General features: G+C 39.9%; 1 protein-coding gene across 5 annotated transcripts; it reads left to right on the top strand.

Annotated features, from left to right (window-relative positions):
- Positions 1-97: 97 nt before the first annotated feature.
- On the top strand, positions 98-16,847 carry aclyb (ATP citrate lyase b). Of its 5 annotated transcripts, XM_026352069.1 has the most exons (31): positions 98-256; positions 2,109-2,177; positions 2,948-3,129; positions 4,064-4,186; positions 4,278-4,340; positions 4,787-4,977; positions 5,773-5,852; positions 6,022-6,152; positions 6,321-6,439; positions 7,185-7,321; positions 7,652-7,713; positions 8,146-8,263; positions 8,433-8,587; positions 9,021-9,114; positions 9,352-9,408; positions 9,988-10,017; positions 12,164-12,305; positions 12,540-12,708; positions 12,803-12,907; positions 13,020-13,216; positions 13,361-13,442; positions 13,572-13,682; positions 13,813-13,940; positions 14,021-14,114; positions 14,398-14,552; positions 14,660-14,810; positions 14,958-15,101; positions 15,283-15,396; positions 15,620-15,702; positions 15,894-15,970; positions 16,052-16,146. In XM_026352069.1, exons 3-31 carry the CDS (start codon positions 2,971-2,973, stop codon positions 16,144-16,146), a joined length of 3,366 nt encoding a protein of 1,121 aa, XP_026207854.1. In that variant the 5' UTR covers positions 98-256; positions 2,109-2,177; positions 2,948-2,970. The 5 variants fall into 5 exon arrangements, with proteins under 5 accessions (XP_026207854.1, XP_026207852.1, XP_026207855.1 ...); XM_026352067.1 differs by lacking the exon at positions 2,109-2,177; XM_026352070.1 differs by lacking the exons at positions 2,109-2,177; positions 9,352-9,408 and having other exon boundaries at positions 99-256.
- Positions 16,848-16,858: the final 11 nt, after the last annotated feature.

Raw genomic sequence — 16,858 nt, 5'->3', positions numbered from 1 at the left:
GGTGCTTTATTGTGGACCAGCTCTTAATATTAGGCATTAGTGTAACTGACATCATCACATGATCACATTTAAGCCAATCAGAGCGCAGCACCGACGTGTAATCGGTCGCCAGATTATGGTGAGACAGGAGGGGTGAGGAGGCGACGGGCTGGCAGGACTGCACTTCGTTATAAGAAGAAGTGACTGTTTAGCGGTGTCATTTCTCACCGTGGACGCGATTCTCGTACCTTAATAAAGGGCCACTTTCATTGACAAGGTAACTGCTTTCGCTCGGCTATTTGAAACGGTAGCTTTTTGTGAGTACCAGCTAGCTAGTAGCGCCAGCGTGAGGCTACAGCAGTTAGCCAGCTTGACTCTCTGTCTGTCAGTCAGGACTTGGGGTTAGCGGATGTGAGATGCTGGGAGGTTTCAGTGTCAAAACTGTAGTCACTGCCATCCTGATAAGAGGCAGAAACGACACAGCTGTGTCTTACATTAGCTTATTAGGCTTTAAAGTAAAGTTAACGTGTCTAACTGAAATGGTTAAGACGCATCTCTCCCCTGAAAACAAGGCAGAGCTCAAATTAATCACAGGCTGACTTCACTTTGCATCATCCACAAACAGAAAGCTTTTTGTCCGTGTTCGTGGCTCATTACAGGTTTTGCTACACCCTCTACATCTGCCTGTTATTTGCCCTGTCCAGGAAGTTGTTCCTTATTTACCCACAGGCAGCTCAGATAAAGTTATTCAACTTGCCAGGCTAGCTAGGTCAGGCCACAGTCTGGGGAGTGGGTGTGGTGGTGGTGGTGGTGGTGGTGGTGGTGGTACAAGAGCTTCATTCACGCAGCGGTAATGTTGGCCTGACGCACATGCTGCAGCAGCAGAGAAGTGATGCTATAGCACCAGTTCATCAAACTGCAGCTGTGTCTGAAGCAATAGCCCCCACATGGAGGGGGGCCTCTGTGATGCTGCTGTGTCCAAATCCAACTCCCTTGGTCTCAGGAGCTTGTAAAGTGACCCAAAATTTCATGGCCTGGTGTCTTCCAACATTAGATGGGACCCGTGGATTATAGTAAGCTAAATACTGGGACATCTGCTTCTGAAAGCATGACAGGATAGCACGCTAAGCTAGCCAGGCTCCCTTGGTGAGATACCACAGACCTCTTGCAAGACTGACTGTGTTGTAGGACTACAGCTGACGCAGATGCTCCCAAAAAGCCATTGCTCATATTCCCCAAGCTGATATAAAACCACCATAAAATGTTATCAGTAACACATAGGCGGAGGAGATAAGATGGCTATTATCAAGGCTTACTGCTTACTACTGTTTGGTTTGTGGTGGAGGTAGTGGAAGGAACTTCATGGACTAGTTTTGACCGTGCGCAAATTGCTCTCTAGCTGTCCTGTTTCTTTGCATCATGAGCAATTTGAGTTTTATAAACAAAATAAACATTACCACATAAATGCATGTTTGTGTAGGTTGAGGCATCATTGGCAGTGTGAGTCTGCCAAACTGGCCTGACAACATGTGATGTTTGAAACAGGAATGTCAAGACAATCAGTGCAACTGGTTGTTTTTGTGTTGGCTTATCATATCCATCGCATCTTTTTTTTTAGACACACTACAGTTGTGAGATTCTCAGCCATGTTAGATTTCTCGTGTCAGCACTACTGTACCTAATGTTTATTTCTCAGTAGTCATTATTTTTATTGAAATACGAATGTTAGTGTTTATTTCTCAATATCTGGTAATGATTTTATGCATCAAATGCTAGAAAAAATCTCCACTGCAGTTTTTCAGAGTGAAAGGTGGTGATATTTATTTTACTCAAACAAATAAACGATATTTATAGAATAATTTTCCATGGATCAACTAATCATTACTGCTGCATCTTCCAGTACTGTAATGTGATTTTGTTCAATCTTCTTCCTTTTTTTCTCTCCTAATCACATGTTGGACAAGTTTTGTTGCCTGAAAGAAAGGATCTAGAGTAAAGTGTGTGAACACTTTTTAATATTTGACATGGGACTCTGTGATTTAGTGGATGTTTAAGCATTATTGAACCCCAACCTTTAAACTTTAAAACTGGTATTGAAGAGTGTTCATTGCCTTCTCCTTCATCAACAGTTTCATGCCGGTAGTATGATTGCATCAGCCTACAGCCCAGTTGGTAAACATCACTGTAACCAGTCTGAGGTGAAAACAGATTTATTGTCATTGTAGATTTAGGGTCTTTTGGTTTGGTTAAAGAACAAGAATAATTAAACTGTCTTCAGTCGCAAACAACAACCTCAAACCTCAGATTTATCATTACTGTTAAATCTGTACTTTCTGCAGTGGCAAATGTTGTTAACTTAAACACAGAAATGATTATTCTAGATGAATAAGCACAGTAGTGACAAAGTAAGCAGAACAAAACTGATGGGTTTTGGTAAATTTATGATATTTTTACTGTGTATGAAGGATGCCAATTTATACAGATTTTAAGACAAGCTCATTTTAAGCTGTTCTGATGCACAGAATCATCTGATCTTGGCCCATTAATTTCTTGGTTTGTAGGCCTCTTTAGATTTTCAACACTGTGTGTTTGTTATATTGAGGCTAATCATATGTGTTGGGTAAATATGTGGTCATGGAGCAGATAGGAAATACTTCTTACAGTTTAGATCACAGCTGTAGCAAAAGATTTCACTGTAAAACACAGATAAGCATTTGGAAAGCCACTTAGCTTGAATTCAACAAAACATGTAACCCATTAGTTTAATGGTAGTCTTGTGAGTCTGACTTTGTAAAACATTACTGTGAGGCAGTTTAACTATTAAATTATAACAATCATTCACTTGTACACCACATAGCATGTGCACAAAAATTTCTGTTTCTTTAACAACCACACAATGTCTTGTTTTATCCATGAATATTCATTAGGATGATGTTGTTACTTTAATTTTGGCTTCCTTTTCCCTAAGGTCTTGTGCTAACTAGTGCAGCCATGTCGGCGAAAGCCATCTCAGAACAGACGGGAAAAGAGTTTTTGTACAAGTATATCTGCACTTCAGCAGCCGTGAAGAACCGCTTCCACTATGCCAGTGTAACTGCTGAGACTGACTGGAACCTCCTCAAACAGGAACATCCATGGCTTCTGACAGAGGTGAGGCTGCTGCAACTGGCAATATACTGTAGATCTGCAAAAGCCTACTGCTGAACAAGAGTGTTTTAGATTTGTTTTTTCAGCGAAAAATGACTGAAATGACAAGCGTCATTGGTTTTGCAGGATATTGTATTATTATTACAGTATTGTGTAAGTGTGTCTTGCAAAGGCTGGTATGCTATTGACATTGTCACTGTTGTTTCCTCAGCTGAGAAATGATTGAAATGATCTGAAACTCTATACATAATGTGTAGGTTATTTTGTTATCATTACAGTGTTGTGAAACTGTGTTAGTTTTCAAACACTGTTATGGTTTTGATTGCGTGGAAATGAGGAAATTGGCATTAGGCAAAGAGGTCTAGTTTGATTTTGCCCGACTATGTAAAAGGCACTCTGCCTTTTATGAACGCTGCTTCATGTGCCTCCACACATGAGTGTCATCAGTGTGATCTAGGAACATCTGGCTAAGGCTTCTATATGGGAATTGTTCTGTATCGTGCAGGAGAACAGGGATATAGAGCCTCCATTTTGGGAACAGGTGTTTTCAGTTGCCGTCTCAAGGTTGTCTGTGCCTGTCAGGGCAGCAACCTGAGAACCCACTGGTTAGATTTCAGTGTTGAAAACTATTTATCTTGGTGAAAAGTGTAGTGTGTGATTGATGATTGGATTGGTGTGGTGTCTGCGGTAATTCAGGAGTTTCAAAAAACAAAAAAAAATTGTAGTGAAAAGGGAGTTGGAAGGCAAAGCTTTCACCTCATTTATGGTCAGGACACATCTAACTGGTAGAGACCCCAGGTAGGTCCGGAACATGCTAAAGAGAACATCTGATCTATCCTGAGAATGCCTTAGGGGTCCATCTGCTTTCAGTTGGATTTGTTACACCAGTATTTACATATCTGAACTCCAATGTCTCTTCCACTTGGTGCCCCTGTAGCGGCTGGTGGTGAAGCCAGATCAACTAATCAAACGGCGTGGAAAACTTGGGTTGGTGGGCATCAATCTGGACCTGCAGGGTGTCCAGGAGTGGCTGAAAACCCACCTCATGAAAGAGACCACTGTAAGTTGAACGCAATTGCTCTTTCTTGCAGGTTACTTGAGCGATATAACACGATTGTGGTTTGTAACATTGTTTGCCTTGAATGCTGTAGGTGGGAAAAGCAAAGGGCTTACTGAAGAACTTCCTCATTGAGCCATTTGTCCCCCACACACAGGTAACGTATTTCAGCTATGCAAGGGTTTTTTCATTCCACATCCTGTTTATTATATTTGAAAGCTGAGTCAAATTATGTGTGTGGCCTTTATAAGGTTGCATAGGCATACACTAACCAAGGGAACAAGTCGTACAAGCAGGACAATGAAACATCCAGGAACAGCGCACAGGAATACAATGCTCTATATTTAGGCAAATGTCCGTATGATCCAGTTGATTTCTTTACATTACTTGTAGTGTAAATGTAGCTGCAGCTTGTGCTTTCTCTGCTAAATGTGTGAGAACACATGAGAACTCAGCCTGTATGAAGGTCGGTTTGGTTAAAATGGGGAACTTGATGGTTTTGAAGAATATTATTCATATAACTAAATGACCGAGATAGTAGAAATTTTCGGAATATCTGAAATGTGTTATTGTATGCTTGTAATTTGCCAAATTTTCACCCAGGAAGAGGAATTTTATGTGTGTATCTACGCCACACGGGAGGGAGACCATGTGCTTTTTCACCATGAGGGAGGAGTGGAGGTGGGTGATGTGGATGCCAAGGCACAGAGGCTGATGGTTGCAGTGGATAACAAGCTGAGTGAACACCAAGTTACAGAGCAGCTCCTCACACAGGTTCCTGATGATAAAAAACAGTACGCATACACACCCTTTTCTTCTTTTCTTTATTTACAAAGTAACACTCTCAGTTGATGATGAGCTCTAAACCTATGAGATTTTTATCTTTAAATTATGTCTAGCAATCATGTGATGCTGTTTGATATACAGGCGTGAACAAAATTGTTGTTACCTACCCTTTTATTTATTATTACTTTTGTCAGTTTCAAGTTGTCACCATTGTCGGATTTTCTTTCATTAATGGAAGGAATGGTACCAACAACTTTGTCCGCATTCGTTTTTTGCCATTTTGTATTAAATGGTTTGAAAATGCTAGGCTAAGACTTTGTACTTTGCTTGATATTCTGTATCCAGCCGTGGCACCAAGAAACATGCTGATTAAATTTCACCTTAGAGGGACTTTGTTGAGATGTTCTTACTCATATGTTTAACCAGATATTACTAAAAATACAATGCACTGATAACCAGATAGGTTGCTTGAGTGTTGGTTCCTTTATTCTGCCAGAGAACTAAAGAGGCTTTCTGTTTGAAGTGTTAGTTTTGTGCTTTTGTGTGACCTTGTGCAGTTTGTTTTAGTTTTCCCCTTTTTCAAATATCACACCCAGGGTGCCAAGAACATGCTGATCTCTCTTTTACACAGTATTTCTGTCCTTGAAAGCAAGGTCTGAACCACTGTGAAATATCATACTATAAAATATTAGTGCCACAATTTCTCCTAACTGTTTGAAGTAATTTAGGAAATGCTTGTGACTGTCTAGTTATTTTTTTTTATGTGTTTATACTGTATTTTTTTTATCTTGATTTGTTTGTAGAGTCTTGGCCAGTTTTATAGTGGGTCTTTTCAACTTGTATGAGGACCTCTACTTCACCTACCTTGAGATCAACCCACTTGGTAAGTCTGTAGCTTCACTGTGCAACACTGGACATTTGTGGATACTTACTATTGAATTATTTATTTATAGTAACAAATAGATAACTTGATAGTTTGGCTCAAGTAAAACTAAAGTAAAATAACCCAAAGTGTCTAATCAACAAATACATTCTTTAATTATGCTTATCAGTTGTCACCCAAAATGGAGTGTACATCCTTGATATGGCTGCCAAGATTGATGCAACAGCAGATTATATCTGCAAGGCTAAATGGGGAGATTTGGAGTTCCCACCGCCATTTGGAAGAGAAGCATATCCAGAGGTAAGATCTGAAGTAAAGTTAAGTCAATCAGATGTCTTAGATTATAATTATATATTATAATATAATGTCATTTGTCTGCTTTGCAACAGTATATTGATAGATGTAAAGTTGTAATTCAAACACGTGTTGAGCATAGTTTGTCACCATAATAGTTTTTGCCACTTGTAGGAGGCCTATATTGCAGATCTGGATGCAAAGAGTGGTGCCAGTCTAAAGCTGACCCTGCTTAATCCTCGAGGGAGGATCTGGACCATGGTAGCTGGAGGAGGGGCGTCGGTAGTCTACAGGTATTGGCTCCATTGGCTTTTCTCTGTACCTTTTTTTATAATTCTAGGGTTGTAACGTGTATATATCTCTTCAAATTGTAAACAGATTACATAAGAAGAACAAAACCAACAATGAATTGCTTCTGTTAAATATAAGATCTGTGAATCCATAACCTGATTCAGCTTTTTTGTCTGTTCCTTGCTGGACAAAGCCAAACCACTCCAGTGAGCCACACTGTTACGGGTGTCATGTTTTTTTTTTTTGTTTTTTTTTTTTTTTCCAGTACAAAACATAGGGGCACTGGAGTTATATACTATAAACAGCTCAACAGACTAATAACGGCCATCACTCTCATAGTCTCTGAAGGTCATTGTGCTTGAATATTCAGAATTTCATACTGTAAACAATCGGTTTTCAATTTGTGCACCATTAACATCACTTGTACCTGATTGTAGGAATGTCATGACTATGTGATTCTTTTCTCTCACCTTGCAGCTCCAACATTATTGACTAAAGCTGCACCACTAGTCTGTTGTACTGAGCCTTATCAGTCAGTGGGGAAACATTAGTGTCTGCTGTTAGTGCCTGTTGTTTTCAGACAACAATGGAGCTTCATAGCACAGATAAATAAACTAAATCGGGTTTTGGATTCACAGGTGTTCTGGCTAGTTCTTCATGGTAAGTTTTAGTCTTACTGTATCCAAGTACTGTTGGGACTTCACTGTCCAGCTCTCTTTTTTTTTTTTTTTTCTTTTTTTTTTAAAGTGACACCATCTGTGACCTGGGTGGAGTGGATGAACTGGCTAACTATGGCGAGTACTCTGGTGCCCCCAGCGAACAACAGACATATGATTACGCTAAAACCATCCTCTCCCTCATGACACGGGAGAAACATGTTCAAGGTGAGTACAGTCATTAGGGTTTGTCCCCCCAATCCAGGCTAGAAAAAGTGTGCTAAAGGTGAATGAGTGGGGGGGGGAGTTACCAGACATACTTGTAGGAAAACATTTTTTCTGATCAATTATTTTTCACTCAACTTGATTAAGTTGCATTAAAATCAGTTTTGGTCATTCTTCTTCAATGCTGTTTCACTTGGTGTGTCAAAAGGCCACTGTCCATGAAATGTATGTTATAGCAATGGACCTCATGGCTGCCACCAAACTTACTTGGGTGTCAGCTTTCAGTCATAAACATATTCTTAACATGTCACCCCCTCTCTCTGTATCCTACAGGGAAAGTGCTGATCATTGGAGGAAGTATTGCCAACTTTACCAATGTAGCAGCCACATTCAAGGTGAAGCAAATAATGTCAACTCTGAATGCTGCAAAGTTTCATAGTGAATATTTATATTAAAAAATACTGTCTGTATTAGTAGCATGAGCTACTCTAATGGGTACATTTACAAAACACGTTAATCTTATTTATGTTCAGGGATGATTTTAAGATGGTGCCAACACCATAGCACTTCAATCTCATAGTTTCAGGTCTGTTTGAAATATGACATCAGCACAAATAACTACTTCGGCCTCTGCAGCCCCTTTCTGTCTTTCTTTTGGCAGAACAACACACTATACAATCTATGGAAGATGCATAACATATAATAAATAACATATTATAGTAGACAGCATCAAGTACTGTGTATAAACATAGAAAAATATAGATTTAGGAGTACTACAAAGGTGTTTTGTGCTCCACATATCTGACCATGCATGTCTCTCCCTTCAGGGCATTGTCAGGGCCATTAAAGACTATCAAGGTCCTCTAAAGGAGCATGAAGTCACCATCTTTGTAAGACGTGGTGGACCAAACTACCAGGAGGGCCTTAGGGTGATGGGGGAAGTAGGTGAGTGAGTACATTGGGTGGATCCACACAGGAAGGGATTATTAGATTATGAATGTTTTATGAATGTTTTGAAATGCAGATGCCATGTACTAGTTTACCTCTTCTTTACATATTTAAATAAGCAGATATATTGTTATGCTATTTAAGTGTTTTTGTTTTTCCTCTACAGGAAAGACCACAGGTATCCCTATCCATGTTTTTGGTACAGAGACCCATATGACGGCCATTGTCGGAATGGCTCTAGGCCATCGGCCAATCCCCAACCAGCCCCCAATGGATGCACATACCGCCAACTTCCTCCTTAATGCCAGCAACAGTGGAATGGTATTTACATTTATAAACACAATGAGGGAACATTGAGTGGTCAGCAGGTCATATTTTTACTGTTTATTTCTTAAAACATATTGCAGATGTTTTGCTTGAGACTTGGTTGTCTATTCTTAAAGTAAATTAAGTTAAGAAATGTTACTGTTGGTAAGAGTTTAAGTAAATGATTATCAACTGTCTAAGATTCATTAACAGCAGAGATAGCTGAAATACATTTAGATTTTATTCAGATGTAGCACAAACATGAGTGTTGCATTTGCTTATGTATTATATAATGTAGTCATGTATGTTCAAACACTGAAATTTTGAAAGCCCTGGACTTCAGAACTTTTTTAAGTTGCTGTATTGTATGCTATATACAGTCTGCTCTTGTACTTTGTGTGCTTTTCTGTTAGGCTTTGATTAATAAGTGTTTGTACCTCTGCATCAGACTCCTGCTACAACAAGAACGGCTTCGTTCTCTGAGCCCAGGACACCAAATGATACCACGCCAGCAAAAAAGTCTAAAGCAGGTCTTCCAGCAGGTAAATAAAACATTAGCCCTCACTTCCTGACTGCTTCCTATCAGAAAGGCTCTATTTGTACTCATACACTTCTGCTTTTTCATTTTTCTCACTCTTGCGCCCCCCCCCTCCCCCCAAAATGCTGTCACTGCTATTTTACATTTTAATTTTCTTTCTATTTCATCCTCCTTTCCTGTTTTTGTTTCACCACAAAAATTGTCCACTCACCCTCATCTCTTTCATGCTTGTTTCTCTAAGACTTGCTTCATTCTATACTGTGGCCTCTGAAGAATGTGGTCACAGGCGATGGGAAAGGTAAGTGATAGGTGTGCCATGTCCACACTGTACTCAACTGTGCACACACTCTTCTTGGTTTTGCCCCTTTTCACTCTTCAATCTGGGTCAAAATGAGTGTCTCTGTGTGTGACACCTACATGTTTATATCATGTCATCTTGAATTCTATGGGTATTTTACATAGTAAAAAATCTACTTAAAATTAACATAATCTGCAAAATAAGCATATCACTTGGTTTTTAATGAAGATGAAAATGTGTTGTAGACAAGAGTTATGTGTTGTGTAGAGTTGGTTTTGATTGTAGAATTTGAAGATTCAGCACAATCTATGCGGAAATGAAGTTTTGATTGTGGCTTAAGTTGCTTGACTCTACTTATTTTAGATTGCTTATTTAGCACAGTAAAGGCATGCTCCTTAGCAGATGAGCTTTGCATGCTCTTTTCTCTGCTGTGCTTATTATGCCGTGGTTTTAGAAACGATAGTTGCCACAGTGCATTGAAGTCTGTTCAATGAATAAAAGACATTAAAGATGAACTTATTTTTTTCTCTTTGTACCCATGTTGTCATGTTTTGTTTTTCCGTTCCGTGGGGGTCACAGAAGCACAAGCCTCTTCAGGTTGCAGCGGAGGTATGGAAGGGTGTGACAAAACCTGTCTTCCTGCCCTCTGTCTACTTTCCTCTACCTTCCCATTTTCATCTCTGGTGCCGTCTGTCCTTTTTTGCAAATCTGATGGTGGCTTACTCCCCCTTAAGAGACACTTTTTATGTCACTGAATCTAAATTAGTCATTCCCTTTCTGAATTTGTCTGCTAAATACTGTAAAATATATTAGTATTATGTTAGGTATTTTTATCATGAAAATTAATGACATGAAGACTGAAAGGAGGGATGCAAGATTACATTGTTGATTTGAAACAGATTAGTTGGACACCGTTTCTTCCAAAAACATTATTCTTTATCAGGCCTCTGTTAAAGAGGCAACATAAGAAGATAGTGAGCCTGGGCAGAGAGAAGGAAAGACTTGGGAGGACTATAACAAATGTGTGGCAACATGGTGATTACCTGCCCTTTAAACTGCTTTCACTAACATGGCTTTCTGCTTTTAAAACAGAACACTTCACAATCTTCAGATCTGTTGCACAGTAACCAATTTTTCTTGTCACAGTCTGGCTACACTTGAGCTTGAATTACTGCTGGTTTTCTGTGGTATGTGGACCTTGCCTTGAAATGTATTGCTTCAGTTACCGGTATTAGACAGCTGTGTCATGAGCACTCAAGGGCTTTCAGACAGTCTTACATGATGTTCCCTCTTTGGTGATGAGATGGTGAGTTAACTTCTCTAAGAAGACACGGTAACTATTCTCAGTAAAACCACTACTGGAACTCCTTTAAATACACAAACTGACAGTGTCTTGTTAATACTTAGCCTTAGATCTTGTGCAAAACTAAGTTTACAACGTGTGTGGAAAAGGTTTTTAACCTAACCTGTGTTTCAAAGTGTCCCCTATCCAAGTTCTAATTTTAACATTGTTAAGCTGCTAATTAATTTTAACCGTCTAACTTGGAGGGTAGAGGATTAAATATAAATACTGGACTGAGTAAGCTGGTTGAAAGTGTATTCCATTAGACTCTGTGTAAATTGACACTGAGCATCTGTCAGCATAGATTATGACTGTGAAAACATCAAATTACATATCCTATGTCAAAACACAGTTGGCTAAATTGTCAAATGTCAAGGGGAAAGTCCATGTTTAAAGGAGAAAGTGTGGGGGGGGGGGGTATAATATAGAGATAAATATATAGACATTTATTCCTGTCCAGAGTTGCATTAATTTTTCCTGCAAGATCTTGTATTGTTGATTGGAGAGTCAGACCACTGTGTGAAAATGATGTGTCATGCTCCCTGAACCACTCTTTCACAATTTGAGCCTGATGAATCCTGACATTGTCATCTAGGAATATGTTCGTAACATCAGGGAAGAAAAAACTCCATTGATGGAATAAACTGGTGATTCAGTATATTCAGGTAGTCAGCTGACCTCATTCTTTGGACACATAACGTTGCTGAACTTAGACCTGACCAACTACAGCGATCCCAGATCATAGAACTGCCCCCACAGGCTTGGGGGGCAGTGGGTGCATCACTTCACCCCCCTTTCTTCTTATCCTGATGTACCCGTCACTCTGGAACAGGATAAATCTGGACTCATCAGACCACATGACCTTCTTCCATTGGACTGTTCTCAGCCCAGTTTTAGTAGTTTCATCAATCTCCTTAGATATTTTGTTTGCTTGATGCATGACAATAATTTGACCCTTCTGAAACACATTTACATCTTTTCCACGACCACAGGATGTGTCTTCAGACATGGTGGTTTAAGAAATGAGAAGCTACTCACTGCATCAGTTAGAGTTAAATAACTTGTTGGCATCTATGCAGTAATTATCCAATGGGAGGATCTAACCTATTTACTTAGTTAAATCCAGGTGGTGTTTTTTTGGAGTGTGCGTGTGTAATATACTTTGACTGACCTTTGTATTTTAGCAGCTTGCAATTTTATTGCAACAAAGTCTTTAATCAAAAACAGTTATTTTCTCTACATCCTGTGTCTGTATCCTTGGCGTGCGGACTCTGTAATCTGCTTGTTACATTTCCATTCCTGCTGTTTTAGTCCAAAGCTCACCCCTCCTATGGTTATTTGTATTTTGTCCTCCTTTCTACTGATGCTGTGAGCTGAATTTCTCACTCTTTCTCTACCATCTTGTTCATTTAGCCAAAGCCACCACACTCTTCAGCAAACGCACTAAGTCCATTGTCTGGGGCATGCAAACACGTGCCGTGCAAGGGATGCTGGACTTTGACTACGTATGCTCTCGTGATGAACCCTCTGTGGCAGCCATGGTCTACCCCTTCACGTAAGTTACCTAAGATGTGACTACTGACGACATTGACATTGACTGTTAAAGACATTTACTCTATACACTTTTAAAACAGATTGACAGTTGGCTTCCCATGATATTTATTTAAAAAAAAAAAAAAAAAAAAAACTGTGCCAAGGTTTAAATTACTGCAGTCATGGACACACTGTAGGAAATATCTTTTTATGTTGTAAAATTAATTTGCTCAAATTACATTTATATTCTTTCCAGCGGGGATCACAAGCAAAAGTTCTACTGGGGCCACAAGGAAATCCTGCTGCCAGTCTATAAGAACATGGCTGATGCCATGAAGAAGCACTCGGAGGTGGACGTCCTGATCAGCTTTGCTTCACTGCGCTCAGCCTTCGACAGCACAGTGGAGGCCATGCAGTACTCACAGGTAGAAAGACATACTGTAAAATGTTTTGTTAATGATTGCACCTGATATTCAGTTAGATGTGATAGGGATTTCTTTTATCTACATGTGTTGCCAGATTCACACCATTGCCATTATAGCTGAAGGTATCCCTGAAGCCCAAACAAGGAAGATGATCAAGATGGCTGATGAGAAAGGAATCACTATCATTGGACCGGCTACGGTGAGAGTTATTGTCTGCATCTGAGAATGTGTAATGTGTTTAGTCATCAGTCTATGTAAAATGAAGAAGGTGACAGTCATTTATTTGATACCTATTATTTTATGTCTATCAGGTTGGTGGCATCAAGCCGGGCTGTTTCAAGATCGGCAACACTGGCGGCATGTTGGACAACATCCTGGCTTCCAAACTTTATCGTCCTGGCAGTGTGGCCTATGTGTCACGCTCTGGGGGAATGTCAAACGAGTTGAACAACATCATCTCCCGCACCACAGATGGCGTCTATGAAGGCGTGGCCATCGGAGGAGACAGGTACAAGAACCTATTTCAGTATTATTTGTCATGTTGAATCCTGTTGAGACTACTCTTTGGGACTTTTAGATGATTTGTGTCCACTCTGCAGTAAAATATTCCTATGTAAAATACTTTTTGCCTCTGTTTTGTTTCATTGTCCAGGTATCCTGGCTCCACCTTCATGGATCACGTCCTGCGCTACCAGGACACTCCAGGAATCAAGATGATAGTGGTACTAGGAGAGGTGGGCGCAGCTTCTAAACATTCATTCCTTATTGGCTGTATTACATGTGACATACTGAGTGTATTTGTTATTGTTTATTTAGTAAAAATGTTTCTAAGTTAACCATCTTTCATTTCACCTGAAATGCAGGTTGGAGGCACAGAGGAGTACAAGATCTGCCAAGGTATCAGGGAGGGCAGGATAACCAAACCTGTGGTGTGCTGGTGTATTGGAACCTGTGCCACAATGTTTGCTTCAGAGGTCTGTCTGTTGGCTGTTTTTAAGAGAAGGGGGGTGGGTGGGGATAGAGTTATTGTTTTGTTTTTGTTGTTAGTTTATTTGTTGAGAGTTCAGTGTTTTTGAGCTACATCTGTCATGCTCTTGTGTTTAGGTTCAGTTTGGCCATGCAGGAGCCTGTGCTAACCAGGCCTCAGAAACAGCAGTTGCCAAGAACCAGGCTCTCAGGGATGCTGGAGCTTTTGTACCAAAGAGCTTTGATGAGCTGGGCAATGTCATCAGGTAGTAATTCTATCGCAGTCATATCACAATTACTGCATCAGTTTAATGGGTTTTCACTGACTGTTATTATGGTGAAACAGGACTGTTTATGATGATCTGGTGGCAAATGGTACCATCATTCCTGCCCAGGAGGTTCCTCCCCCAACAGTACCAATGGATTACTCTTGGGCCAGGGTAAGTAACTTTTGCTTACGCCTTTTAAATAACATAATTGTAGTAATGCAAATAATAGTTAAATATTTTTATTAATGATCTGCACAGAGCTGAACATTTTACACTGCTCTCTAGTGGACAAAACCTGTAACAGCGCCACAGTTCATGTCAAACGCATCAGTGGCCTATCTATACTAAAATGAAATGTACCTGACCTGATGACATGTAGTATACACTGCTTCACACCGACTTAAACGCTTTCTCACCATTTTATATTTGTTTTACTCTGTACTTGAATTTCCAGGAGTTGGGCCTGATCCGTAAACCAGCCTCATTCATGACGAGCATCTGTGACGAGCGTGGCCAGGAGCTGATCTACGCTGGCATGCCAATCACTGAGGTCTTTAAAGAGGAGATGGGCTTAGGAGGAGTGCTGGGCTTGCTCTGGTTCCAGCGCAGGTTGGTGTGACGATTAGACAACTGGTGTTTAGCAGTTATTTAGAGAACTGTCCGCTAATTTACTTTCGACAGAAATATTTCAGTGGCTTCGCTGCGTTTCTGTCTAGATTGCCCCGCTATGCCTGCCAGTTCATTGAAATGTGCCTGATGGTGACTGCTGACCACGGGCCTGCTGTCTCTGGTGCACACAACACCATTGTCTGTGCTCGAGCTGGCAAAGACCTGATCTCAAGTCTCACGTCTGGCCTGCTCACCATCGTCAGTATTGCTCTCACACAGGCCCACGCAAACACACAACTGTCAGCCCCCAGATCCTTTGTTGAACCTGGTCCACATTTTGAAAAAAAGTAGTTCAAACTAACAAAATTGTTTCTGTATTGAAATATGATTTATTCATATTTTTAGGGGGACCGTTTTGGAGGGGCTTTGGATGCAGCTGCAAAGCAGTTCAGCAAAGCATTTGATAGTGGCATGCTGCCCATGGAGTTTGTCAACAAGATGAAGAAGGACGGAAAGCTGATCATGGGCATTGGCCACAGGGTCAAATCAGTGAGCAGCACTTAGCTTTTCACATCATCTGAATTTACGTGATGATGAGCTATAAATTAAAATGCAGAGAATTGAATGTCTTAGTTACATTTAAGAACTTTTTTTTTTTTTTTTTTAATTACATAATAAAACACAATAAAACAAGATACAGCACCCTTTTTAAAATGGTTTCTATTTTCAGATCAACAATCCAGACATGCGGGTGCAGATTCTGAAGGACTTTGTTAAACAGCATTTCACTTCCACTCAGCTGCTCGACTACGCCCTAGACGTAGAGAAAATCACCACATCAAAGGTAATTATCAGCTGAGTTATCAAGAATGAAGCAAAACGTGAATACTTTGTCAAAGTCAAATAAAAAAACTAAATAGAATTATCTTGAGGAATAAGTCTGTCAGATGATGTACTATCACAGTAATATTAGTAATAAGTAAAGGATCCAGCGTATTGTCCAGATTTTACAAAAAGAACAGTTGACTTACTGATCTTTTCTTTTTATCCTTCCTCTTATTTTCTAGAAACCGAATCTGATCCTCAATGTAGATGGTTTTATTGGTGTTGCCTTTGTGGACCTGCTTAGGACATGTGGTGGCTTCACACGGTAAAGTTTTGTTTTTGTATGCACCCATGATATTTTTTCAACAAAAGCAGACAACTGGACATTATTTGAACTTGTAGAACATCAGTTACAAGGCTGGTGTCATGCATAGATGCATGTTAAAATGTTCAGAGTTGCATTATTGTTGTGCATTATTGTTTTCTCTAATATTGTCTCACGTGAACTGGTTCCAGAGATGAGGCCGATGAGTTTGTGGAGATCGGTGCACTAAATGGGATCTTTGTCCTTGGTCGGAGTATGGGATTTATTGGTGAGTCTCATTCAGTGTAAGTCATGACACTAGCTGTTGAAGTATTAAAATAAAATCTAACTTGTGTCTCTCTTACTTCAGGTCATTACCTTGACCAGAAAAGGCTGAAACAGGGTCTGTACCGGCACCCCTGGGACGACATCTCCTATGTGCTCCCTGAACACATGTCCATGTAACCCCAACCTCACACATTGGGACATACTTCCAGACGTGACTGCTCTTCTCACACAACATACATTTACTTTCCAGTTATGACAACTGCTGCCTTTGGTAAACGGGGCAGGATGATTCTGGAAGGTGGACGTAGTGTCAAACTGAGAGAGGTGAACAGATGTTTTCACTCTAATTTTTACAGAGAAAAGGGGGAAGTATATTTTTAGATTTAGTTTTGACAAATTATTTAAAGCTCTGAGATGTAACTTATTCACTTTTGGAAAAAAAAAAAGCCAAAACAATGCAAATTAGGTCAACTATAATAGCACAAAATAAATTCCCACAAAAAAAAGTTGTTGGTACGAGGTTGGGATTTGAAGCACATTTCATTCCTAACTCCTCTGATTAATTTGCAGAAATACAGTAAAATGTTTTTTATACTACTTACACAAATTGACCATTTATTTTAATCTGCATCTGCCTTTTTTGGGCCACAAAGAAGTGTGCTTCAGCATGCTTTCAGAGTATTGCAACTTTTGTTTAAACACTAGCAAATCTAGATCTAATATCAGTTTTTAAATTCCTTGTCCATGTTTCACTCCTACTGAAAAAGATCTTTGTCATCACCAGATAAACCAAAGTTATTTTTAGGAATTTGTCTTTGTTAAAAATGGGGGGAAAACAAACAGGGTCTGGCAGTAGATGGTGCAGAGCTTAGCTAAATCTCCTGTTTTG

Source organism: Anabas testudineus, chromosome 19 (assembly GCF_900324465.2).
Source record: "Anabas testudineus chromosome 19, fAnaTes1.2, whole genome shotgun sequence".
NCBI lineage: Eukaryota > Metazoa > Chordata > Actinopteri > Anabantiformes > Anabantidae > Anabas > Anabas testudineus.
This window is presented reverse-complemented; position numbering and strand designations above follow the sequence as displayed.

Excerpts from the sequence above, each read along its gene's own strand:
- aclyb (XM_026352066.1), top strand. The coding sequence starts at position 2,971 with ATGTCGGCGAAAGCCATCTCAGAACAGACGGGAAAAGAGTTTTTGTAC. Across the intron at positions 12,306-12,539 it reads GCCATGGTCTACCCCTTCAC|CGGGGATCACAAGCAAAAGT; the intron begins GTAAGTTACCTA and ends TATTCTTTCCAG. Across the intron at positions 13,443-13,571 it reads TGATAGTGGTACTAGGAGAG|GTTGGAGGCACAGAGGAGTA; the intron begins GTGGGCGCAGCT and ends CCTGAAATGCAG.